This window comes from Aedes albopictus, chromosome 3 (assembly GCF_035046485.1).
Source record: "Aedes albopictus strain Foshan chromosome 3, AalbF5, whole genome shotgun sequence".
In the NCBI taxonomy this organism is placed as follows: domain Eukaryota; kingdom Metazoa; phylum Arthropoda; class Insecta; order Diptera; family Culicidae; genus Aedes; species Aedes albopictus.
In genome coordinates this window covers 300693635-300719544 of record NC_085138.1, presented here as the reverse complement: position 1 = coordinate 300719544, position 25910 = coordinate 300693635, and the positions used below count along the sequence as shown (strand labels likewise).

Below are 25910 nucleotides of genomic sequence, written 5' to 3'. Positions count from 1 at the left end.
CATTAATTTTATCCACGGCAGCAAGCAGTGGGTCAGTTTTCGGCGGTCCAGTATTTAGCGCAGAGAAAACCAACACACATCGCGTGACATGGTGAATTCATGAACAAACGGTCCTTATCAGGGCCACCGAAAATGATTCATCAAGAGTTAGAAATCGGATTATTTTCATCCATCAGTCGAGAAAAGTGTTGTGGAACCAAACAGTAAAAGAGTGAATACTCGTTGCTTGGCAACAGCGGAGACGGTCACTCAATCTTATCCACGGAAGCAAGCTTCGAGGCAATTTTCGATGGTATCCAGCATTCACCGCGGAGAAACCCAACACGCATGCGTGAAATGGTGAATTCATGTAATTTTCTTTCTTAAATCGTCCAGATTCCTTGAAGGCTTAATCCCATCGATCTGGAAAAGCGTTGTGCAACAAAAAAGTGAAATATTGAATGCTTGATGGCTCAGCAACAATGATAAAGCCGGCCACTAATGATTCCACCTGGAATTCTACATCGAATTTTCCAAATTAGAAACATTGCTCAATGAAAATTGGCTCATTTCTCGGTTGCTTAATGGTTTGAAGCGTCTGGGTGCAAGCGGGCGGGGCATGCAATCGAAATAAACTGGAAAGCCAGCCAAATGGGAGGAGCTTGACCTGCTAATCTAGGGGTATAAATGCTTTGTCCCCGGTTTTCTTTCGTCATTTTCGTTGGATCAGTCAAAGAGGTTGGTGGCGCCTCCAGTACGACAGCAGCACAGACCAACCCAGCGACGGCTCGGCTCGGCTGGAAATTTCATCCAAGGCAGCAAGCGGCGGGCCAGTTTACGACTGCTTCCAGCATTCAGCATGGAGAAAACCAACACGCATTGCGTGGCATGGTGAATTCATCTAAATCGTCCAGAACGGTCCTTTTCAGGACCACCGAAATTTTTTCCAAAAGAGAATTGGATTCGATCGAGAATAGTGTTGCACCCCAAAAGTAAAAGACATCGTCGTTTCTCAGCAAGAGTGAGGTCGGCTATTAATTTTATTCACGGCAGCAAGCAGTGGATCAGATTTCGGTGGCCCAGCATTTAGCGCGGAGAAAACCAACATGCTTTGTGTGAAATTGCTAATTCATTTAATTTTCTTTCTTAAATCATCCTGATTCCTCAAAGGTTTCATTCCATAGATCGGCAAAAACGTGGTGCAATCGAAAAGTGAAAATATGCTTGGTGAAATGGCAAAATGGCTCTGACACAGTGATGAAGCTGGCTGCTAATGGTATACAGAGTTCATCAACGCATTATCCTATCCGGACCGTTTTGTGTGAAGCATGGTTTAATTCTAACATTTTTCGAATTTAAATGATCCAAACCATTTAATATTTTGATAATTTAATCCTTTCAATGGAAATTTACTCATTTCTCGGTTGCCGAATGGTTTGAAGCGTCTGGGTGCAAGCGGGCGGGGCATGCAAACGAAATAAGCTGTAAAGCCACCCAAATGGGAGGAGCTTCGCCTGCTAATCTAGGGGTATAAAAGCTTTGTCCTCGGTTTTCTTTCGTCATTTTCGGTGGATCAGTCAAAGAGGTTGGTGGCGCCTCCAGTACGACAGCAGCACAGACCAACCCAGCGACGGCTCGGCTCGGCTGGAAATTTCATCCAAGGCAGCAAGCGGCGGGCCAGTTTACGACGGCTTCCAGCATTCAGCATGGAGAAAACCAACACGCATTGCGTGGCGTGGTGAATTCATCAAAATCGTCCATAATATAAACGGTCCTTTTCAGGACCACCGAAAATCTTTCCTAAAGAGTTATGAGTTGGACCGCCATCGATCGAGAAAAGCTTAGTGCAACCAAAAGTGAAAGGCATCTCCGTTTCTCAGCAAGAGTAAAGTCGGCTATTAATTTTATTCACGGCAGCAAACAGTGGATCAATCTTCGGTGGCCCAGCATTTGACGCGGAGAAAACCAACATTGTGAATTCATGTAATTTTCTTTCTTAAATCATCCTGATTCCTCAAAGGTTTCATTCCATAGATCGGCAAAAACGTGGTGCAATCGAAAGCTGAAAATATGCCTGGTGAAATGGCTCTGACACAGTGATCAAGCTGGCCGCTAATGGTATAAGGAATTCATCGATACATTATCATATCTAGACCGTTTTAGGGGAAGAGCTCATCGAGAGTTTGCCGTAGATATTAACTAGTGTGAAGAGTATCAACAGTGCCAGCCATTGTCGCAAAAGAAAAAAAATAGATAGAAACTTGTCTGTGTTCGGAAATGAGAATGGCGAAGAAAAAGTGAATTTTGGTTATTACGGAAAGGCCGAGAATGCTATAGAAAAACAGCAGTGCATTTCATTGGTACTTTGATTTGAGGTCTTGCGATGATACGGCGTACAACCAAGAAAAATGTGTGAGGCATATCGATTAAATGTAATCCTTGATCGTCGTTTGATCCTTGATCGTGTGGGTGTGCGAGCGTATGGACTGGACAGTGGCGTGGTGTAGCAAGCATCGAGAAGTGGACGTGAAGTGACGTTGAGTGTGTTGCCTTGTCATATGACTGTCGAAAGTATACAGAGAGCCCAGATGAATCGACCAATCATGTTGCAGTTACATTTTTCGAAAAAAATATTATATATCCACACGTTGATGCTTTAAAGCAGATACTTGGTAAGATTGTTCTGATTATTGTATATGTAAAAATCCCGTCCAAAAATCCCATCTCCTTTCTATTTACGAGGGCGTCGGTGAGTTGCTGGCATCTCGATAAATAGATATCATCCCTTCCCTACTATCCCTTCCCATCTGCAAAACGTATTTCCTATCGTTTCAGAGAGCGAGCAATGGCGCTTAAGCCTAGGCTTGTTAGCCAGGACGCAGTGTAAATGCCTGTGCCCCATCCCGGAATCAAAAAGGCCCATGGAGTGACAACATTTCTTAGCTATGTCACTCCCAACGTTGTTGTTTAAATGAATTAAAACACTTTCAATCACTCCAACACATCTACATATACTACTCAAATACACTCACAAAATCTTGTCGCATCACTCGCTTATAGTGAATCCCAAATTAACCCATCCCAAATATCCAACTCCTTGACACCTATGGGGGCGCCGGTGAGTCGCTGGCCTTTCATAAAGTAGGTGTCATATCATCACATCCTTTCCTATCCTCGTAACGGAGAAGATGGGCGTGGCCAGCAATGGAAGTTCTCATGTATTTTTTTACTTCAATCTCTGATTGGAAAGCTGTTCCTTCCCAAATAGCATTCCATAAGCAATTAGAATAGAAGTATTTAAGTTTTAACATGACAACTTTCAGTATGCAATCTACGAATTACTCCGTTACCACGCAACGCAACGCAACGCAACGCAACATTATCATATCTAGACCGTTTTAAGTGAAACATGATTGTACAGTCAGGTTTTTTTTACGCGGGGGATACATACCGCGTAAAAAAAAACCGCGTAAAAATAAACCGCGTTAATTCAAAAATCCGCGTAAAAAAAAACCGCGTTAATTCAAAAATCCGCGTAAATGAAAACCGCGTTAATTCGAAAATCCGCGTAAATGAAAACCATGTTTTATAACTTTTAACTCAATAATTTCTTTCTTGATTTTATATTAAAAAATGAAATATTTTAAGACAACATTTTAAGATATTTGCCTGAAACTCAAAATTTCTACAAGTTACACAAACTGCCAAGCTATCGTTTAAAGGTTTTAAGCTTTTACCACCATTGATGACGTCAACCTATCATTCACCTATTTTTATTTTGGCCACCAAATCCAACATGGACCCAATACTTGGTCGATGTTGGTCCAACAGTGGTTCAATATTCGATAAAAATTGACTCAACTTTGACCCGACATTCGGTATTTTTTCAGTCTGGCGGAATTTTGCAGGGTTTTTTTTTCGTGTTTCGTGCCCAGCTACTCATTCGAGTGACAATGTATTCAATTGACAAGGATTCGCTTCTCATTTGATAGGTGCTCAGATTGAATGAAATCGTTTTAAACATGAACAGAAGGAAAAATGTTTTAAAAAAATTTGTTGGTTAATGTTCAAATGAATGAGATAAAGTTTTGCAACACTGGTTTAAACCGGTTCGTTGTTAAGACTCCATCTCACAGTTGTCGCATAAGTGTCGAAATACAGGCAGTAAATCATGTTCACTTAACCTTCCGTAACTCGCGCGGTAGCCCACCACCGTCAGCACCACGCTAATGCTGAACACGAAAAGCGAGATTATTTCAAAGTGTTGTATAAAATACAACAGCGCGATTGCTCGAGGATTGATGGTGAAAGGTCACAAAGCATTCTTAGAAAATTTTGGGATATTCCAGGTAATCCTAAGTGTTCTGGAACTCAGTTTCTAAAGTCTATGGCTATGACAGTAGTTTCTCAAGCTAAAAATAGTAACTACACAAAATTAAACAGGGTTTAAATCAATTATTATTCCAAAATAGTTTTAAAATATTTTAAATCAGCCAATTTAACAGCCAGAAATAGACATAATAGACATAATTATCTGATAGATAGATACAATAATAGATATAATAATATTCTCTGGACATAATAGATTACAAATCGTAGATTTGTACAATGAAAAAAGTTCATGTAATCTCAAGAACGGTTTGGATGTCCTTAGACATCTCAACAGATCTGATGCTGTCTATTAAACTTTGAGATATTCAGTAAGTCATGAAAGATTACAAGTCGTAGCTTTGTATTATGAATGAAGTAACCGGTACACCCGTAGACTTTAGGATCTAAACTCCAGAATAGTTTGGATGACCTAGGATATTGAACTTTCAAAAGACTTACTGGGCATAATAGATTACAAATCGTTGCTTTGTATAATGCAAAAAGTTACCGTTACAGACGTAGACTTTAGAATCTAAACTCAAGAATAGTTTGGATGTCCTTGGATATCAAAAAAATTACTCTGCATCATATTCTACCTTTTTAATGTTGTTAAGCACCAAAACTACAGGAATATGTAGAAAAACTCTATAATAATGCTTGGAAAAATTCCGGCTTTAAATGTAAAATCCACGTAAATGAAAACCGCGTTAATTCAAAAAACCGCGTAAAAATAAACCGCGTTAATTCAAAAATCCGCGTAAAAATAAACCGCGTTAATTCAAAAATCCGCGTAAAAAAAACCTCGTAAATGAAAACCGCGTAAAAAAAACCTGACTGTAATTCTAACGTTCTTTCGTCATTTTCGTTGGATCAGACAAGGAGGTTCGTGGCGCCTCCAGCCCGGCAGCAGCACACACTAACACAGCGACAAATCTCTGCTCGGCCAGGAATCTCACCAGGCAAGAAGTAAATCTACGGCAGCAATCAGTTTCCGACGGCGGGAAAACCAACACGGCATGGTGAATTCATGTCGTTTCCTTCCTAAAATCGTCCATTAAACGGTCCTTTTCAGGACCACCGAAACTAATTCCTCAAGAGTTGCGAATCGGATAATTTTCCTTCCGATTTAGAAATCATGGTAGCTTGCGACTTTGACTAGAATAACTTATGAATACGCTCAGCGAAATGGTTTACATTACAACTTTACTCCATGCATAGCTCCGCCCATTCCAAATTTGCCAACGTATCTTGGTTATGTATTTTGAGGATATAAAAGTCGGAATCTCGCATGGACTTTTGTCCATTTTGACTCTTCAGTCGCCGAAGGTGGTTCTTCCGAGGAAGTGTTTCGTTGTGCCGGTTGTTGTGTGACAGGTGATAGTGAGTACATTCCGTTCGTTGCTGAAAGGATGCCGCGCCGTTTGGAAGCAAAATATCTTGCGAACTTCCGCAAGCGGAAGCGTGAAGAGCAGGAAATCGAAGAAGTCTCGCCGAGGCCTGCTGTGACGAATGCGGAACGCATGAGGCAGTACAGGCAGCGGAGGAAAAATGCGCGGGAAACTATCGGCGTTGGTGTCGGGCCCGGTGTCAATGCCGGTACGACTGCGGCTGCCAATCTTGAGCCGGTGCTCAATTTTGTGCTGGAACCTCTTCCGGGCAGGAGCACTGATCCGGTGAGATTTGTAGCAGTCCCAGTCAACGGTACCTTGCCAAATGGTGCGGTTTCATATAGCGGTGAGTAAAAGTATCATTTTCAAAGTGCATTGTATCACACAAGCATTAAGTCGTTAGCATAGTATGATCCCGGTGCAGCTGTTTCTGCTGTGCATTACTGCTGCAAGCTAGTTTGTTATCTAGTGTCGTACTTCCAAAAATAGCAGATAGCTGACTGAAAGCATTAAAAGTGCATGTATCTAATCTTTTTAAGTGAGCAAGTGTTGTAAAATAATACCATTCTTCAATTCATAATACTTAGTTGGTTTTATTTTTCCATTGAAACTCGGCTTGTTTCTTCGGTTACGTGCTTTTTACTCGCTGACTTTTCACGATTCGGTACAATGTACAGGGTTTGATATGAAATATATCGATTTGAATAGCTTATCGTGGGAAAGCTTTCACGTATTGATGTTTATGCTAATGATTAAAGCACTCCAATTCCACTACTTTTTACTTTTGTGCTTAATGTGGTAGAGTTTAGCGACAAATTCGTAAATTGAAAATCTGTAGCACTCATGGGGGACTCGACGGTTGACGTTAACACGTTGAGCTCGAAATGTGAACGTTGTATAATCTTTGTAATCCAAACATTATTCAATGGCAAGTGTATAGTAAGTTAAAGATTTTCCTCATTTTTCCTAGGAATCGCTCCATCTATTCATGTAGATGGGGAAGCCCATGTTGAACAATTTCGATCCCAAGGTAAGTGCTTATTGACTGTTGTATGCATATTATTGTTGTGAAGATTTTCAAGTTTACCTGTCACCACATTAATTCCACAACGAAACCTATGTTTATTGATTGACGATACTTAATATACACTACTTTAGGAATACCCCTATAAAACTAAGATCATATTTGTCAACAGAAAGCATTTTTTGACGTATACAATATTTTGTGTATTTTTCTTCTCAAGAATATTTCAAATAATTTATGCCAGACACCAAGCCAGACACATTTTACCAAAAGCATTAATGATTTGGCAAACATTTAATCATTATTTTCAATCTCATTTTACAGAACTTGTTCCATTTCGTTCTGAGCAGAACGAGTCTGTTCTAATTCCTGATCACTTTGGTCAGGGTGAGTAAACTATTGGTATTATCATTACTAAATGGTGCGCATAATGAATCAATTAATGTTTACAGGAATTGACATATCTATACCAATTCAAGAAGAACCAAAATTCGATAAAGCTGATCGAGAGTTCCACAAACGGTTCACTGAAAATGAATTTGGTATACCGTGCAGCGTATGTGATAGGCTGTGGTTCATCAATGATCTAAAGTCAATCACCGAAGCTGCAGGGAGAGTGTTGATAGAGGGAAATCATTTTGAATCGGTCAATGAATACAAAGTATGCCAGACTTGTCGCAGCAGTTTACAACGTGGTGCTGTTCCCAATTTGTCAACATCGAATGGGTTCAAATATCCACCTTATCCTTTGGGCCTTCCACCGCTGGACCCAATTAGTGAAAGGCTTATTTCACCACGACTGCCATTTATGCAGATTCGTCGCCTGCGCCAAGCGCAAGGTATGATTGACATATACATTTTCTCATTTTATTCGATTATATAAAATGTTATCCGAAATTTTAGGCAGTTACACGATCATTGGCCAGGTGATCAATGTTCCAGTAGATGTAGATGAGATGGTTAGGGCACTTCCACGCGAGCTTGAAGATGATTATGCTTTTAACGTGTGCATTAAAAAGCACCTTATTCATAAATCAAATTACTTGTCTGGATTCGTCAAAAAGTCTGTGGTGAAAGCTTGGTTGGAATATCTTGTTACCACTCCTTTGTATAGACGGGAGGGGGTAAGTTTTAACCAGGTACGATTGAGCGCTATTGCTTCTGAGCCTCAACCTGGTTCATCGCGGGATGGAGACGCGATCCAGCTGGATATCATCGAGGAAACCAATGATGTGGAGATGTTTGCTGGTCAACAACAGACACTTATGTGGAATGAGGATAAGTGTTTGGAAATCGCCCCAGCTCAAAACAGGAGACCAGTTTCCATCGTTTACGATGATGATGCCGAGGAGCTTTCCTTTCCGGATATTTATCTTGGACACCCCAGAAAATTCAAGGCTGGGACTCACGTCACGCCTTTCATGAAGGCTACCAGTGAGCTGAGACGGAGTGATAGGCGAGGAGCCAAGCCCAACCATTTGCTGTACATGGCTATGAAGATTCTGCGTCTTCGAGTTACCGAAGGGTTACAGCATGTCTTCAAAAGCGTGGGAACCGCGAACATAACGCGAGGACAGCTCAACGACCGAGCTTTCGTGGAAGGTCTTATGGAACGGAACCTGTCGTTTATGAAGTCGATACCAAATTCAGTGCAATATTGGTATCAAAGGAAACAGGACCTTTTCGCCATGATACGACAGTTGGGGAAGCCAACAATGTTCCTGACTCTGAGCGCCAGTGAAACTCAATGGCCTCTTTTGTTGAAGCAGCTACACAAACTCTCCAGTGAGTATAACGGCATTGCTTTAACGGACCCGCTGCAGGAGCTGAGTGCTCTACAGCGAGCAACGCTGGTCAATGACGATGCCGTCACGTGCTGCTTGTACTTCAACAAGCTTGTCGATGTTCTCATGACGATCCTTTCTTCACCAAGGTTCAGCCCGTTGGGAAAGCATTACGTCGTGGACTCCTTCAAGCGCATCGAGTTTCAGCATCGCGGCAGCCCACATGCACATATCATGCTTTGGCTCGCAAACGATCCTAACGAAACTGTTTCTGAAGATATGCCTGCTACAATGGAACTTATTAGGAAAGTTAGTTCCATCAGCGCTGTGCATTTGCCGGAAACGATCAAGAAGCAGATTCATGACCACACGCGTACTTGCTACAAACGTAATGAAAAGCGTTGCAGGTTTAACATACCGTACTGGCCAATGAACGAAGAGCGAACACTGATTCCTCTCACCGCTGATGATAGTCGCCGTGATCGATTGAGGAAGCGTGCCTCGGAAATGAGACAAATTTTGGAAACCAAGGCATTTGACACGTTAGAGGAGTTTCTAGACGACTGTAAATGTACATACGAGTACTACCTTGATGTTCTGCGTTCTTCGATTAAGCGACCAACGATCTTCCTGAAGCGAGTGATGAATGAGCTATGGACGAATCCTTTCAACCCATGGATTGCTCAAAAGCTTCGTTCTAACATGGATTTGCAGTTCATCCTCGACGTGTACTCATGTGCGTGTTACTTGGTTGACTATGTCAACAAGTCCAACCGCGGTATAAGTGGATTGCATCGAGAGCTTATCGCTCTGCAAGAGCAGTATCCGGACCAATATTACACGGCTTTGCTGAAGAAGGTTAGTTTGAAAATGCTGAACTCTGTGGAGATGTGTGCCCAGGAAGCTGCATGGGTACTTCTGCGATTGCCTATGTCTGAAGCCAGCAGGAAAGTACAATTCTTGCCAACGATGTGGCCTCATGAAAGGATAAGATCTAGGAAACAGTACAGGCAGATGGATGAAGAGGAAATCGATGAGGATTCGACTGATGTGTGGACCAAGAACATTATCCAGAAATACGAAGAGCGCGATGGCTTAGAAGATGTGTGTTTAGCTGACTTCGCAGCACGGTACACTCAAAGAAGAGGTACTAACACCTACACTATCCGGAATGCTCCACGAATATTGAGATGGCGTGGCTACAGCATGAACGAGTTGGCTGAGTACAAGCGTGAATCGGTACTTTTGTTTTGGCCATTCAGAAGCGAAGTCTGCGACATTCTGGATGGCAACAAGTTTCTTCAGCTTTATGATATGAACGAGGCAGATCTCTTGAGAAAACGAAGGGAATATGACTGCGAGCTGAACTTGGAACAAACTGTAGAGGAATACCTTCGTACTTGTGAGAACGAAGAAGTTGGTGAGCAGGAGAATGCCGCTACAGAGAAGAATGATGAATTTGTGCGAACGATCATCATGGAGCCCAACAACGACGAATATTGAACATTTGCCCCCAGGAACAATGAATGCTGTCATCAGGCAACGTACTAATGTCATGTCGAAAGAAGATTACTGTGCAATGGTGCGGACAACCAATGCTGAGCAGCGCGACCTCATCCTGCAAATGATCCACAGTTTGCACAGTTACGATGAAAGCAGCAAGCCGATGCAGATTTTCTTTACTGGACCTGCTGGGTGCGGTAAAACATTCACTCTGCGCATTTTAATGGAGACGATAAATCGCTACAGTCAAGCCCACAACGCGCAGAAGAACGCCTATGTGGCGTGTGCTTCCACCGGAAAAGCAGCCGTTGCTATAGGAGGAACAACCGTTCATTCAGCGTTTCGGATCACTATGTCAAGGCGAGCCAATTCGAAACTCAGCTTTGAGATGCTGCAGTTGTACCGCAATGCTTTTGCAAACATTAAGGCGGTCATAATCGATGAAGTTAGTATGATTGGTGCGGATATTCTCAACACCATTCATGTGCGTCTTCAGGACATTAGTGGCAATTATGATGATCCATTTGGCGGAATTAACATCGTATTCTGTGGAGACTTGCGACAATTGCCACCCGTCAATGCAAGGCCTGTTTACAAGCCTACAGGTAATTCCTTTCACGGTGCTGTTCTTTGGCAAGCATTGGATTTCTTACCGCTTGTTAAGGTTATGCGGCAGACAGATGTAGAGTTCTCCAGTATACTCACTAAGATTGGTAATGGCCAGCAAATGACTGCTAAGGACACCAAACTGATTGAAAGTCGGTTCCGCACTGTAGAGTGGTGTAAACAAAACGCACCAGGAGCAATAAGGCTTTATCATCGGAATGCGGATGTTGAAGCATACAACAACGAAGTACTGCATAATCAGGATGCTCTGGACTGTATAGCGGGTGACGTTTTTGCGGGATACAAGGACGCTGGTCAACTGGCAAGCTCTCGCATCAAGCTCTACAAGATGAGCGTCGTGGAAACCGGTGGGTTACCGTATTTGCTACGCCTTTCCGTTGGTATGCCATACATGATTACAACCAACGTCGATGTAGAAGATGGCGTAGTGAATGGTGCGATAGGTGAGCTGAAATATATTGAAAAGGATGAAGACGGCTCAGTTGTGAAACTATGGTTCAAGTATGACAACGAGACAATAGGTGCTGCGTTGAGGATCAAATCGCGACCAGCTGTCTATTCAAGGCCAGGAATTCTGCAACCCGATTGGACTCCTATTGCAAAACGTTCAGGTAACATAAAGCTAAGCGGCATCATTAAATGCAAACGCATACAGTTTCCGGTGGTAAGTGCCTGTGCGTTAACAGTTCATAAGTCGCAAGGTGGCACTTTCTCCGAGGTCGTGTATGATTATGACAAGGCTCAAGATCAGCAATTGGTGTACGTTGGCTTGTCACGTGTTACGATGCTTCAAGGCCTTTACTTGACGAACTCCACAAACTCGTTTAAATTTCATCATGCTAAGGGTAGCAACTCACCAAAGATGGTGGATTTAAGGAACGAGTTGTTGCGTTTGGGTAATCACCGACTGCGTACACTAGGAGATGAACTGAGTGAAGTACCGTGATTACGGGTGAAATTGATCAGTGGGGTGAAATTGATCGGCTAGAGGTCCATTTTTATTTGGTAAAAATAACGCTTTAAACCTAAAACAATTTGTAAAAAATGTCCATTATCTGTTTCATGAGTTATTGAATGATGAGTTTACATGTTTTACAGCCAATTAGTCACATATTTTTGTATAAAATTCAATATTTTCCGAAACTGTGTGCTAGACGAACTTCCAAGACGCTTTCAAACTTTTGTTACCATAGCTGTATCGCAAATGTAATGAATATTCGGATGAATGTTTCTAGCTGCCAAGTATTCAGTAAACCCGATTTCGTCATCGAAAGTTCTATAAATATTGAAATTTTTGCATGAATTGTATTTTTATGGAAGTTATAACGTATATAGTATGGAAATTGCATACTTTCAGGCGTTTTCTTAAGATTAATTAAACTTCAAACTTAAATAATTAAAATTTTAGTAAAGTTGTAAAAGTTTTGCATAGCTTTTCGCATTCGGGGGTGGTTAATTCAGGTGGAAAAAATATTTTTAGCACTTACAACAACATTTCACTAACTGATCAATTTCACCCCGAAAGTAAATTTTTGATTTTTTATTTCAAATGATATTTTTTGTAATAAAATGATTTGCAGTAGAATTTTCAACCTCGTTGACGGATGAAATCCATGGTCGTACTTGTTTTAAAGCATTGAATTTAATTATATCGATAAGTATTCAAAAATTATTCACCAAAAACTGCGAAAAGTGATCAATTTCACCCGAAATCACGGTAGTTGAAAACAGCGGCTCTGCATGCACATTGATGAGCCTCAATGTACAGAGTTTGAACGCTCACGCGCAGGACATAGCGACTGATCGAATCCTTTCAAGCGTAGAATTTCTCGCTCTGAATGAAACCTGGATGGATGCTACCTCTCCAATAGAGATTGATGGATATAAGCGCATCACCCAGTGCAAGCGAATGGGTATGAGAGCGGCTGGAGTCGCGATCTATCAGAAGGAAACGGCATCAACCGTGGCTGTTCCGCATCCCATCAAGCAACTCGGTGAGGATCGAGACGAGACGTTTGCCGAAGTGATCAACTATGGAGACATATGTGCAGCAAAGGTTAATGTTATGGGAACCGAAGGAACAACCATAAGAAATACGAAGTTGTTCATGACGCGGAAATTGTTCAGATATGTTAGACTGGACACACCAATGGTTGTCACTGGAGACTTTAATATTGACGTTTCCAAACAAGAAAATTTTGATTTCCTTAACTTCATGAAGAAGCATTTAAATTTAACATTAGCTAATCCTCATAACGAAGCAACCACACTAGGTGGTTCGTGTATTGATTTAACCTTCATTAAAAACATTAACGCAGAGTGTAGACGCTATTGCTCTTATTTTTCTTATCACCGTCCAATTTTATCTGTGCTCGCAGTAGAAGTGCCCGAACCATCAAACATCTAATCTACAGGAAATACATCGCTACGCTCAAGAAACTGGAGCCCGGAATGCAACGTTATTCGATACGATACACAGCAAATGCTCGCCACAAACAACACCTGGTCGCTAACAATCATCGGTAGCACAAGAACCTTCCCAGGAACATCAGAACCACCAAACACCAAACGGTCCTTTTCAGGACCACCAAAAATTGTCCACAAGAGTTATTGGAGAATTCCAGATCCAAATATTTTCATTCCTGTTCTTGACACTTCTTCTATTTCTTCTCTACTTCTTTTTGTTCTTCTTGGCAGAAATTCAAACTGAAACGGAGCCTGTCTCTCAGCTCAGCGTTTAATCATCACTTAAACAACTATTAACAACTGAGATTTTTTTTTCAAATCTGCCATGTTCGTACGCACAAACACGGAAGTCAAGATCCTCGACCGTAACGGAAATGACGTCCAGACACCCTTGCTGTTGCTAGATAGCTGCGCATTCACCAGATAGGGTAGGGTAATTCATGTATTTTGGACAGGCTGAGGACAACGTTGGAAAAATTGTCCCCTAGCTTCCTTAGAAAGCAATTGATTATGTTGCAAAGTTACCAATACGCTTATAATATGATTGTACTTTGCGTTCCTGGTGACAACAACCTTAACGAAAGCATTTTAAGCTGAGAAAATTAAAATTTCCAATCGCTTGTTAGAATTGCAATTTGGACACCGAATATATGTTTTGGACACCCTTAGGTATATATAATTTGGACAGGGCAATTATCTCAATGTTTAGCCATGAATACTGGTAAATCATGGAAGTAGCATAAATTACCAAATATTTTATTATAAATAATCAAATTTCAAATGCTTAACAGGCATCTATTTTGATAACTATTATAGTTTTTGTTAAAATCGAGAAAATATCGCCAGACCCACAGAATACGCCTCCAAGTATGCAATTGTACAGCATCCCCATGTAGTTCGCCAGATGGCCAAAATATATTTACAGTAGAAAACTTGTAATGTATTTTGGACACCACCTATTTTATGCGTTCTAGATGAATGTTAAGAGTTTGGCTGCCCAATGCTTCTTTATTGAACAGTTTTCATTGCAATAAGGCATTTAAATTTCTTACAATTATTATTTCAACGCTTTTGGAGTGAATATTGTGTGTGACTGTGAAGTGTATGTCATCTTGCATTCCTGTGCATTTGAGGGGTTTTAGTGAAATAATTTACATTTTCGATAATTTTGAAGTAAATTCGTAATTGTTAAGCGTATTTTCAACGAAAGTCAACAGAATAGGGTCTGATTGATCCAATAATCGATATTGAGAAGTATCAACTTTTATTAGCTCTTTGGAACAAGCCATACATTGCCGTGCCTGTCCAAACTACATACATGTCCAAATTATATTTTTTACCCTAGAAGTTTCAAAAAAGTTTATTACACGCTAAAAGTTGTCCTACGTCAAGCTTACGGTTATGTCTCAGACATTACCCACCCCTAGTTTTTTGGACCCTTGGTTGTCAAGTTATGTAGCTAATCTGAACTGAAATAGTTAAAAAAAAAGTTCATTTTATGATGAAATAGTCATTTATTGTGATAGAAATCACTTATGTTAAACGAAATTGCCTACCTTTAGGCGTTTTAGGAGAAATTTCAAAATTTAATTTTGCATTTAAAATATTAAGTTCAGTAGTTGTAAGATTTTAAACGCGTTATTCGATTTCAGAAGAGCAAAATTAAGTGGTGGAGGAAATTTTCCTTTCCAACCGATCCTTAATTGTATACTGATCAATTTCGCCCCAAAGTGGCTTTTCCAATTTTTTGATATTTAGAGTTATTTAACTTAAAGTTTAAATTTGTTGAAAACAATTATATCACATGGTTCCATGGAGATCCACTGGATACTGGTTTTACAGAAACTCTTTTGGCAATATTTGAATTGGCCCTGGTGTTATCCGCAAAAGTTGTTTTAAAGCGATCAATTTGACCTCGGATTACGGTACAAAAGATACATGATTGCCAAATTTGGTGCTATGGGATGAGAAAAAAAAGTATACATAGGGCTAACGTCTGGGTTTGGGACCCCAGAAGTGTCATAGGGAAAGAATTTTTCAAAAATAATGGACCGGGCTTTCACATTTTATGACCGCAGTTTGTATGGAGAACTTGGGGTGTTCAATTGATTTGCGCATTAGATCGTGCCGTGCATATATTTAGGCGTTAGAAAATAACGAAACAAACCTCATCTACGGAGCTGAAGGTTTGCTAAATAATCAACAATACAGACTCGGAAAGCCGTGCTCAAAAGCAACTGTTTCGAAGAATCCCTTGGGGCTGCAACTTGCAATTCCCTATCACTAACAACAAATTCATATAACAACATGATAACAGAAATAATCTGCTCCTTAATTTCCAAATAGTTCTGAACGCAGGAATGCATTCTCCACTAACATCAAGGTCTATCAATCACCATCTACAATCACACTAACAGTACTCCATAACTTCGTATGAGCGTCTATATTAATTTCAATACAGCATTCAATAGTGGAAACTAATGCATAAAGGGACGTTATTCAACGTCAGATATGCGGTCTTGTCTAGAATACAATCCCCCCAACGTTTTAAAATTCATTCAAGTTTATTACTTTTATTTTATTTTTTTTATCACATTTCTATTTCATATTATTCCTCCTGCTGCACTCCTGGTGGCTGCTCCTCCGGCTGCTGACGCTGCTCCTGCTGCCGCGGTTGCTTTGCCCTGCGCCTCCTTGGCGGGAACGGCCAATACTGTGAGACCATGGGTGGAGTCATGAGTACAGCCATGCCGAAAGGGGAGAGGAGCGCTTGCGGATACCCGCCCTTGGGACAATACTGAAAGTGAAATTTAAATCAATTGAGAGGAATTAAAGGTCAAAACTTTATTCAGTCGAATACGAGCTGACTCATGACAATTTCGTGAGATGAAGATCATTTACTCAATAGGCTTAGAGTTTAGATAACGATGAAAGATGTACACGTACACTACCCGCTTAAATATGGAATCGCTTAATCTAGTATTGCAACACCCCAATTGAATACTGCATCACCTTTTTCAATTCGTTCCGCATAACCTCTTGTCTGAATTCTTGGCTTTGCTTGAAATCCTCAAACATTTGAAGCTGTATATCTGTGCGTCCAGGCTTTCTGTCGACGTTCCAGGTTTTTGTTAACTCTTCTTTTTTTAATTTTCACGCTAGATATTTTGAACGAAGCCCCAGCGCTTGTTTGAGGAGAGGGATATATTAGATTTTTTTTAATTAAAGTATACCTCCGGCTCATCGAGAGATGCAAGTTCTTTAAATTCTTCCTCATACTCTGGATTGATGGCACAAATTTCCCAAATGGAGCAGAACGTGTCTCTGGAGCCCACCTACCTGATACTCTGGGTATATCCGTACTGCTCCGTAATTGACACATTCCAGCGTAACGGGACACCGCGAGGAACTAACTTTCATGATCAAATGACGTCTGCAATCGAATGCAATGTTCATGATCATATGGTTTAACAGGTTTTATAACAAGCTTATTAGATGTACTTCCTGATGCAATACTTGTTCTATGGGGTTTTGGTTCCAATTTACTTTATATAACATGTTACATTTCGTAAAGGGACAGCATCGCAGAAACCTTCTTTTTAAAAATTTCAAACTGAAATGCGTATATTAGCTCTGTTATGAGGTTTTGAATAATAGAGTATTCTAGACATTTCTTCTTTGGATTGATGTGAACAATATTGCCGAAGTGAGTTTTACTGAGAAATGTATAGTTTCGGAAATATTCTTGATTTAGTTTTGGGAGCGCAGCGTTACGCTCGCGTGAAAATAGTGTTTTGCTAATGGTGTCCCCAGTGAAGAGAATTGGCTTCTTTAGCGGTGTTGAGATAATGCCATATTCTGAATCTGCATGCCAAACTGAGCCGAAATCCAAATTTTCATGAATTTTGGTGCCCGGGAACCTATATAAAAACTAGTTTGAAGTTTGTATGGGAGCGATTTGATGAATCACCCCTCGTCGGATTTTGTACTGGGCGGAGCTGTCAAACAGTTGCCCAGCTGTCAAAAGGTGATTTGAAAAAATCTCTTTGAAATTGATTTTTGGTATCAAAATAAAGTTCTAAAAATCTAAAAAAAATCATAGTGGCTCAGAAAAAGGTGCTCTTTCATATAAAATCAAAAAATCCATAAATTTTTATTAATTAAAAACCCCAATTGTCAGACAAAAGAGGCACAAAACAAGCAACAAAGAAGGTGCGACGATTACTCTTTATCCCTACTGGTAACAGATAATGACATGATCTCGATTTTTTTTGTTGCAGACAAAACCGAAGCTGAATTTGTTGCGTACTTTTCAACTCGTGAATAATCAATTATTGCTAACCCAAAGTCGAAACTGTTTGATGATAGAGCTTCAACAGAGTTGCAGTGTTTACCGACTCGAAGTTACCGTTCGAAAATCGCAATGCAAGGCTTAAAAATCTCTAAACTCGTGGTGTACGATGTTAGGGCCGATTTCTTCACCCGGGCTTAAATTTTAAACCAGGCTTAGCAAAATTTTAAGCCGGGCTTAACTGTTTTTCGATTTCTTCACCTCGGCTTAACCACTAAACCCGGTTTAATAAAGCTACGGTTTACGTTAAGTGTGGCTTATTTTAAGTGGTGCTCTGAGGTGGCTTAGCAGCGCTAAGCCAGGCTTAAGCCGCAAATTGCAGAGTTTGGGTTTCTTCACCTGCTTCATGGATACATTTTTGAAACAGCAGAAAATATGTTTAATAAAACATGTTTGGATACGGATGGAGACGATGATAAAGAAAATGATAATCTACAGCCGGCGCGTCGTCAATGTAAAATATTCAACATCGGTTTTTACATTAGATTGAAAGTCTTTAAAAAGGCTCCGTGTTGTTAGTTTTGGAAATTTGTCATCCTGATTTGGAAGTGCATTGAAGTTTCTATTTATTTTAATCCGGTCTTTCCATAATTTCAGTATTGCCCCGTTTGTTTTGATAAGGCAAATTTTTGAACGTTTTCGTAAAACGTTTCAAAGCTTCCATAGCCGCCCCTCCAAAGGCATAGTGTGCATGCAACACTTCACTTACTTTAGGAACAACGATTTGCAGTGGACAATAGATGGAATATATTGCCATTTCTGCATAGGGGGGGGGGGGGGCATATTATACCTGTTTACTAGAAGTGCGTGGAATGTGTCTGATGCGATTGTGGGCTAATGTGTTTTTATGTCGCCTTTCCACAGTCTTATACCGATTCTGATTGCCTGTGAGTGTACTCCCTTTCGAACTCGTAGTCTTTCAAAACTGCAATTGATATTCTCAAAGATATGTTTCACAAATTCTACGAACTCGATCCAAAACTCACGGATTGTCATTAAACTTCTATTCAGCTTCGAGCAGCAGCAATCCCAGCAGCAAAACGGAGCGAATTTCATTTTCCGGCTTCATTAGGCAGGAACCTCTGCGGATTCGCACCATCATTTCATTCACATTTTCGATGCCCGCAAGCTCAGACAGTGAAACGCAAACGGAACTGCAGTCCGCATGGTTCCCCCTCGACCGCCGCCAGCAGCAGCCACATGGATTGGATAGTCGTGGGCAGGCTTCGCATCACAGATAACACACCTAGACATGCACAATAACGGCGCTCAGTCAGTAGTGGTCGCATTCAAAGAAGCAGCAACAAAAAAGCGAGCTTTAGCTTTGCAAAAACTGTGGCTGAGCCTCGGAAGCAGACACCTCATTACTCTTAATTACTCCAGACACCATTCATCATGAACGCTGCCACAATTAATTATGAGAAGCTTTTCCGCCGCCGTCGTCGTCGGTCGCCAGTGATGCCACGCGCTATGGTCAGGACTGTTGCTACTGCTGCTTCCAGGATGGGAAACTATATAGCTGCACGACTGCACCTAACGTACTGTTGCATCACAGGACAGGGGAAGCAAGTTGCTGGGGCTGGGCGAGTACTGGCTGAATGAAGTTGTTCCAGTTGCTGTTACATGAATTACAGTACTGCAGGCAATTTTGTGCAGAATCTGACCACAGAGCAACGTTTAGTAAAACGTAAATGCTCTGAGTATACTGTTCCTGGAACGATTCAAACTTGACATGATAGCTTGTTTTCAGTCTTTGTGGAATATTTGCATGAGAAATTCGTATGAAGTGCCAGGATGTTTGCAATCATCTGGCTGGAATTTGACTCTTATACAGGGTGTATACTGTGTTTTCATACAGTTTAAAAAGGTGTTAAAAAATGAAAATACAAGATTTTCTCTTCTGGGTCTATTTTTATTGAGCTATGCTTATTTAGAATCTTTATGATATTTGCTGGGAGCACTTTCCCTTTGTGCTTTACCACGAGTTTGAGACGTTTCTCAAAAGAATCACACGCGGCACGCACCTGATCCTGTAACTGCGGGTGACGTCCACACGCCTATGCAGTGACGTCCGAACGTCCCAAACTAGCTCACCGTGGGTTCGGTTCTCAGGGTCGGCACCACCTGCTTAGGGGACATTAACAAAAGCGGAAATGGAGCGGGCCGGCGGACTTGCCGGGGTTCTTTTGACGTTGGTGGGGGCCTTGTCGCGGACGATTGGTCCGCGAAACCGGTGGATCCAGGCTTGTGGGCCGGCGAGGCTGCTGTAGGTTGTTGCACGGACGCCCTTGGCGTGCCGGCGGTTTCGGAGGCGTTCTTTGACGCTGGTGGAGGCCCGGTCGCGGACGAGGTGGTTCCTGGCTTGTGAGCCGGCGCGACTACCGAATGTTGGTGCTTGGGCGCCTTTGGCGGGCCGGCGGGGTCGAAAGGGTTCTTGGACGCTGATTGGGCCCTCGTGTAGAACGATTGGTCCGCGTAGCGGGTGGCTCCCTGACAACGTGTTTGGGCACGGAGCTTTTTAGACTTGGCGGCCTCCAAGCGCCGGATAGGGATCTGCTGCGGATAACTGTCCACGTGGTATTATTGTCTTCGTCCTGGATGTGTTACCAGGCGGCGGGTGGCCGTAAGGACTTCCTGCGGCGGCCAACAACCAACGGATTTGACCCACTAGACAGCGTCGCAGCACCGGGTAAACCGAATCGCACTCACTTCACAAAAACAGCGGGCACCAACCAGGCCCTAATTCCCGATAGATGCAACTTCGCGGGCACTCCCGGGGTCTAATTCCCGAACTTCCGGAATCAGTGCAGAATGATCAAGAAGAATTCCATAAGGAACCCCTGCAGAAATCCTGGAAGAAGTTCCTGGAGCCTGGAGGAATTACGGAAGAAGTTAATAAAGAAATCCTGGAAGGTATTGCTGATTACACAGCGCAACATTTTTTTTGTCTGTATTAACGAGATTTTTAGCCCTAGGCTAGTTCATCTCGGGACCCACGCTTTACTCCCCTTCCGAAGGAAGAACTCACTATTTTGTGAATTTGTCGGGAGTGGGATTCGATCCCAGGTCCTCGGCGTGATAGTCAAGTGTTCTAACCACCACACCAGGTCCGCTCCACAGCGCAACATTTTTTTGTCTCAAGAGCAAACTTATGTGTCTCTGACAGATTGTGGCCCGCCGAAATGAGTATTTTTGATTTTTTTTATTTCAAATGATATTTTTTGTAAGAAAATGATTTACAGTGGAATTTTAAACCTCGTTGACTGATGAAACCCATGGTCGTACTTGTTTTAAAACATTAAATTGAACCATATCGATAGGTGTTCAAAAAATATTCGCTAAAAATTACGAAAAGTGATCAATTTCACCCGGAATCACGGTACTCTCCCAAAATGTATGCTACCGTCTATCATCGATTGTCAGAGAGTTCGTGGGGCATTATCTGGCTGCATTTATGGGTGAACGCGCTACAACGGACCAGATGGTCGCCTTCCGCCAGGTGTTGCTGAAATGCCACGAATACAACGTGCCCACACAAGTGTTTTCATTGATTTTATATCTTGGGCGTATGACACAATCGATCGAGACCAGCTATGGCAGATTATGCACGAATACGGATTCCCAGACCCGGATAAACTAGTAGTGGTGCGATCAACCCCTTCGCAAGAAGCGGGTTGATGCGGTCTCCAACAAGGAGAAGCGAGGAGTCAGGTGCTGGAAGCTGCTTACGCAGCTCAAGCGTGGGAGCTCCTGTCCACTCCACGGCAAGCCAGCCGGCGGAGGTTATGGACGGAGCATGGTTGCTGAGGGCCATCAGCCAAGTAGCAGGAAAAGGACGGCCCGCATTGGAGGTAGCTGAGCAGCAGCTTGGCAAAATTATTGACTTCGCGACAACTAAGTCGAATATAAGTAAGGACCTGAAAACGGCCTTGCTTCGGCTTAGAGCGTCAGTTGATGAGGCCAAGCAGGAGCACGCGGTCGCGTTGCTGGCTGCGGCAGCGGCGGAACCCGCAAAGGAGAAAGCGTCTAAGCTTACGCAAACGGAGGCCTTCTCCTTCGCGGGTAGTCCGAAGAGTGTGGAAGCGAATGCTCGTGACAAACGTGACAAGCATTCGCAGAAGCGGGCGAGGCAGCCGTCAGGTGAGGAGCTGTCTGGCGGTGCCCGCAAGGCCAGGCGTATAATAACCCCGAAAGCCGGTGGTTATGCCGGAAAGTCGGACCCCAGCCAGGGTTCCCGGAAAGCTGGGAAGGGTGGGCCTGAAAAGGCCGGCCCGTCCCGGAATGATGGGAACAAGGGGTTGCGACCAATGGTGGGCCCTCAGCAGCCACAGAGCAGGGCGATCCAAGGACAGGACCCTCCTTGGACAAAGGTAGAGCGGAAGAGGAAGAAGAAGGGGAATCCGCAGGCAGAAGTGCAGGTCGCCAAGCCAAGGCGTAGGAAGGCAGGTGCCAGGCGCGAAAAAGGTGACGCTATCGTCATCAAGACCGAACAGTCGAAATACTCGGACGTCTTGAAGGCGATGAGGTGCGACGCCAAGCTCGAGGGTCTTGGAGCCGACGTACGCAGTATCAGACGTACTCGTACGGGCGAAATGATCCTGGAGCTTAAGCGCGAGAAGGATCACAAGGGCGCCGCCTACAAGAGGCTGGCAGAAGAGGTCCTTGGTGATGGAGTGGAGGTGAGGGCTCTTACGCATGAGGCGACTCTGAAGGTCAAAGACCTAGACGAGATCACCGAAGCGGAAGAGCTCGTCACGGCACTGCGGCAACAGTGCGATGTTCAGGTGGCCGCCACAGCCGTCAGGCTGCGGAAGGGGCCAGCAGGGACACAGATAGCTCTGGTTCTGCTACCTGTGGCGGACGTTAAAAAGTCCGTTAAAGTAGGGCGGATAAAGGTGGGCTGGTGTGTATGTCACCTGACATTCCACGAGCCACCAGAGGTTTGCTTCAGGTGTCTGGAACCAGGACACAAGTCGTGGGACTGCAAAGGCCCCGACAGGCGCAAACTGTGTAGGCGATGCGGCGCTGAAGGTCATAAGGCCCAAAGCTGCACGAGTCCGCCCATCTGCATGATCTGTACCGGGAAAACCTCGAAAAACAGACATGCGATGGGTGGTCCAGGGTGCCCGGCCTTTAAGAAAGCCGCAGTGAACAACAAATCACAGTGCAGGTAACGCAGCTGAACCTGAACCACTGTGATGCGGCTCAGCAACTGCTTTGTCAGGCAGTTTCTGAGTGGGAGACGGATATCGCCATCATATCGGACCCATACCGAGTACCCGCCGGCAACGGCAACTGGGTCGCGGATGGGACCAGAAAAATGGCGGCGATATGGACGACGGGTAAATACCCCGTTCAGGAGTTGGTGTCTACTACCTATGAGGGCTTCGTGGTCGCCAAAGTAAACGGGGTCTTCTTCTGTAGCTGTTATGCGCCTCCGCGGTGGCCGATCGAGCAGTTCACGCAAATGCTGGACCGCTTAACGACCGTGCTAACAGGGCGAAGGCCGGTGGTAATAGCGGGCGACTTTAATGCCTGGGCCGTGGAATGGGGAAGCCGTTTCACGAACCAGCGGGGTCAGATCCTGCTAGAAACACTGGCCATCTTAGATGTCGACTTGGCTAATGTCGGTACCAAGAGTACCTTTAGTCGAAACGGAGCGGAGTCAATTATTGACGTGACCTTTTGTAGTCCTGGCCTAACAAGTAGTTCGAACTGGAGAGTAGATGATGGCTACACTCACAGCGACCACCTGGCGGTTCGCTACAGTATCGACTACAACAACAGCAGACAGCGGATAGAAGAAGAGGCGGCTAGGCCAAGGCCAAGCCCTCGCAGGTGGAAGACATCATACTTCGACGAAGGGGTATTTAGGGAGGCGCTCCGCCGTGAGCGAAACTTAATCGGTTTAGACGGCGACGAGCTGGTAGCGGTGCTCTCACGTGCGTGTGATGCGACCATGCCTAGGCGAGTCCACCCTAGAAATGGGAGGCCACCGGCTTACTGGTGGACCGACGCGATTGCGGACCTGCGCCGCGCCTGCCTACGGGCTAGGCGGCGGATGCAGCGAGCACGATCAGAGGAAGAGCGAAACGAACGGCGGGTGGTGTTCGCCGCTGCAAAAGCCGCGCTTAAGACCGAGATAAGAGCAAGCAAAAAGGCCTGCTTTGAGGGTCTCTGTCAGAGTGCCAATACGAGCCCGTGGGGTGACGCCTACAGGATCGTTATGGCCAAGACGAGAGGTGTGATGGCTCCTACAGAGCAATCTCCAGAGATGTTGGAGGGGATCATAGGAGGACTTTTTCCGCGTCATGATCCTAGTCCTTGGCCTCCTTTCGTAGGACAGCCGGGGACTGGGGCTGGCGATGAGGAGAGGGTCACCGATGTGGAACTTGCGGGGATAGCTAAGTCCCTTAGCGTAGGTAAGGCCCCAGGTCCGGACGGAGTTCCGAACTTGGCCTTAAAAGTAGCTATTGCAGAGGCTCCCGAGATGTTCAGGTCTGCTATGCAGAAATGCCTGGACGAGGGAGTTTTCCCAGAAGCTTGGAAGAGGCAGAGCCTGGTACTATTGCCAAAGGCGGGGAAACCACCCGGAGACCCGTCGGCATATAGACCAATATGCTTGATTGACACGGCGGGGAAGGTGCTCGAAAAGATCATCCTCAATAGAATGTTGCGGTTCACCGAGGGCGAAAATGGTCTTTCGAGTAACCAGTACGGCTTCCGGAAGGGGAGGTCCACCGTAGACGCTATCTTGTCGGTTACAAAAACCGCCGAGAAAGCACTCGAGCCTAAGAGGAGGGGAATTCGCTTTTGCGCGGTAGTGACTCTGGATGTAAGGAATGCGTTTAATAGCGCCAGCTGGTCTGCTATTGCCGATGCGCTCTTGCGTCTGGGGATACCGGAGTACCTGTACAAGATTCTCGGAAGTTACTTTCAGAATCGTGTACTAGTCTACGACACGGAGGTGGGTCGGAAGTGCTTTCACATAACCTCAGGAGTCCCGCAAGGTTCCATCCTGGGTCCGGTGTTATGGAATGTCATGTACGACGAGGTGTTGAGGTTAGAGTATCCAGTGGGAGTGGTGATTGTCGGATTTGCCGACGACATTACGCTCGAAGTCTACGGTGAAACGATCGAGGAGGTAAAGTTGACTACCAACCACTCGATTAAGGTTGTGGAGGCGTGGATGCGGTCCAGGAAACTGGAGCTGGCTCACCACAAGACAGAGGTGACGGTTGTTAACAACCTGAAGTCGGAGCAGCAGACGGAGATCAGTGTAGGAGACTGTACTATCCTGTCAAAGCGCTCCGTCAAACACTTGGGCGTGATGATCGACGATAAGCTTACCTTCGGTAGCCACGTCGATTATGCCTGTAAAAGAGCCTCCACAGCTATTGCGGCACTGTCCCGGATGATGTCCAATAGCTCTGCGGTGTACGCCAGTAAGCGCAAGCTTCTGGCTAGTGTTGCTACATCCATACTTAGGTATGGCGGCCCGGCGTGGGGCACCGCGCTAAGTACTAAATGCTACCGACGGAAGCTGGAAAGTACTTACAGGCTTATGTGCCTGAGGGTTGCGAGCGCGTACCGTACCGTGTCACACGACGCTCTCTGCGTCATTACTGGTATGGTGCCTATCAGCATTCTTATCAGTGAGGACATGGAGTGCTTCGAAATGCGCGGCACAAGAGGCATACGCAGGACTGTCAGGATGGCCTCTATGGTCAAATGGCAGCGCGCGTGGGACAGTTCCACCAAAGGAAGGTGGACCTATAGGTTGATACCGAGGGTAGATAGTTGGATTAATAGGCGCCATGGGAAAGTCACATTCCACCTGACACAGGTCCTTACAGGTCATGGTTGCTTCCGACAGTATCTACACCGTTTCGGGCATGCGGATTCTCCCGAATGCCCAGTGTGCAATGGTTCAGAGGAAACGGCGGAACACGTTTTGTTCGTGTGCCCGCGTTTTCGCACAATGCGTGACCGCATGCTTGCCACATGCGGGGAGGACACAACTCCGGACAACTTGGTCCAGAGGATGTGTAGGGATGAGTTTGGCTGGAACGCCGTTTCAACGGCTATTACCCACATCGTCTGGGAGCTACAGAGGAGGTGGCGCGTGGACTCGGAGAATGGCTAGTCCAGATGCAGTACAAGAGGTGGTCCAGGGGTTCGGAGTCGGCTTCGTAGGTCATACCGGTGCCCTGCGGTCGAGATCGACCCTTACAACGATTAAGTGGCCGCGGAGAGGAAGTCCCGGTAGCGGTGCTGTCGTGGCGTCGGTCTACTGGGTTGGATCCGAGCCCGCGGTTGGAAAGGGGTCCCCGGCAAGGGTCGGGGTAGGTGAGATCCTGCTGTCTGCAACCTACGGGTGCATCTGATAGGGCCTGAAGGGTAGTGATACCCTTCCT

At 44.3% G+C, this 25910-nt stretch overlaps 1 protein-coding gene across 1 annotated transcript; it reads left to right on the top strand.

The window, feature by feature from the left end:
* The first annotated feature begins 10068 nt into the window (after nucleotides 1–10068).
* LOC115260219 (ATP-dependent DNA helicase PIF1-like) lies at nucleotides 10069–19861 on the top strand. The gene is made up of 3 exons (XM_062857986.1): nucleotides 10069–11119; nucleotides 12548–12732; nucleotides 19583–19861. Exons 1-3 carry the CDS (start codon nucleotides 10069–10071, stop codon nucleotides 19859–19861), a joined length of 1515 nt encoding a protein of 504 aa, XP_062713970.1.
* The last annotated feature ends 6049 nt before the right edge of the window (nucleotides 19862–25910 follow it).

Bases quoted from the DNA above. Each gene is read 5' to 3' on its own strand.
- LOC115260219 (XM_062857986.1), top strand. From the start codon at position 10,069: ATGAATGCTGTCATCAGGCAACGTACTAATGTCATGTCGAAAGAAGAT. The intron at 11,120-12,547 runs GTGAGCTGAAAT...CCTCTCCAATAG, and splicing joins CGTAGTGAATGGTGCGATAG to AGATTGATGGATATAAGCGC. The intron at 12,733-19,582 runs GTTAATGTTATG...GTCCCAAACTAG, and splicing joins GAGACATATGTGCAGCAAAG to CTCACCGTGGGTTCGGTTCT.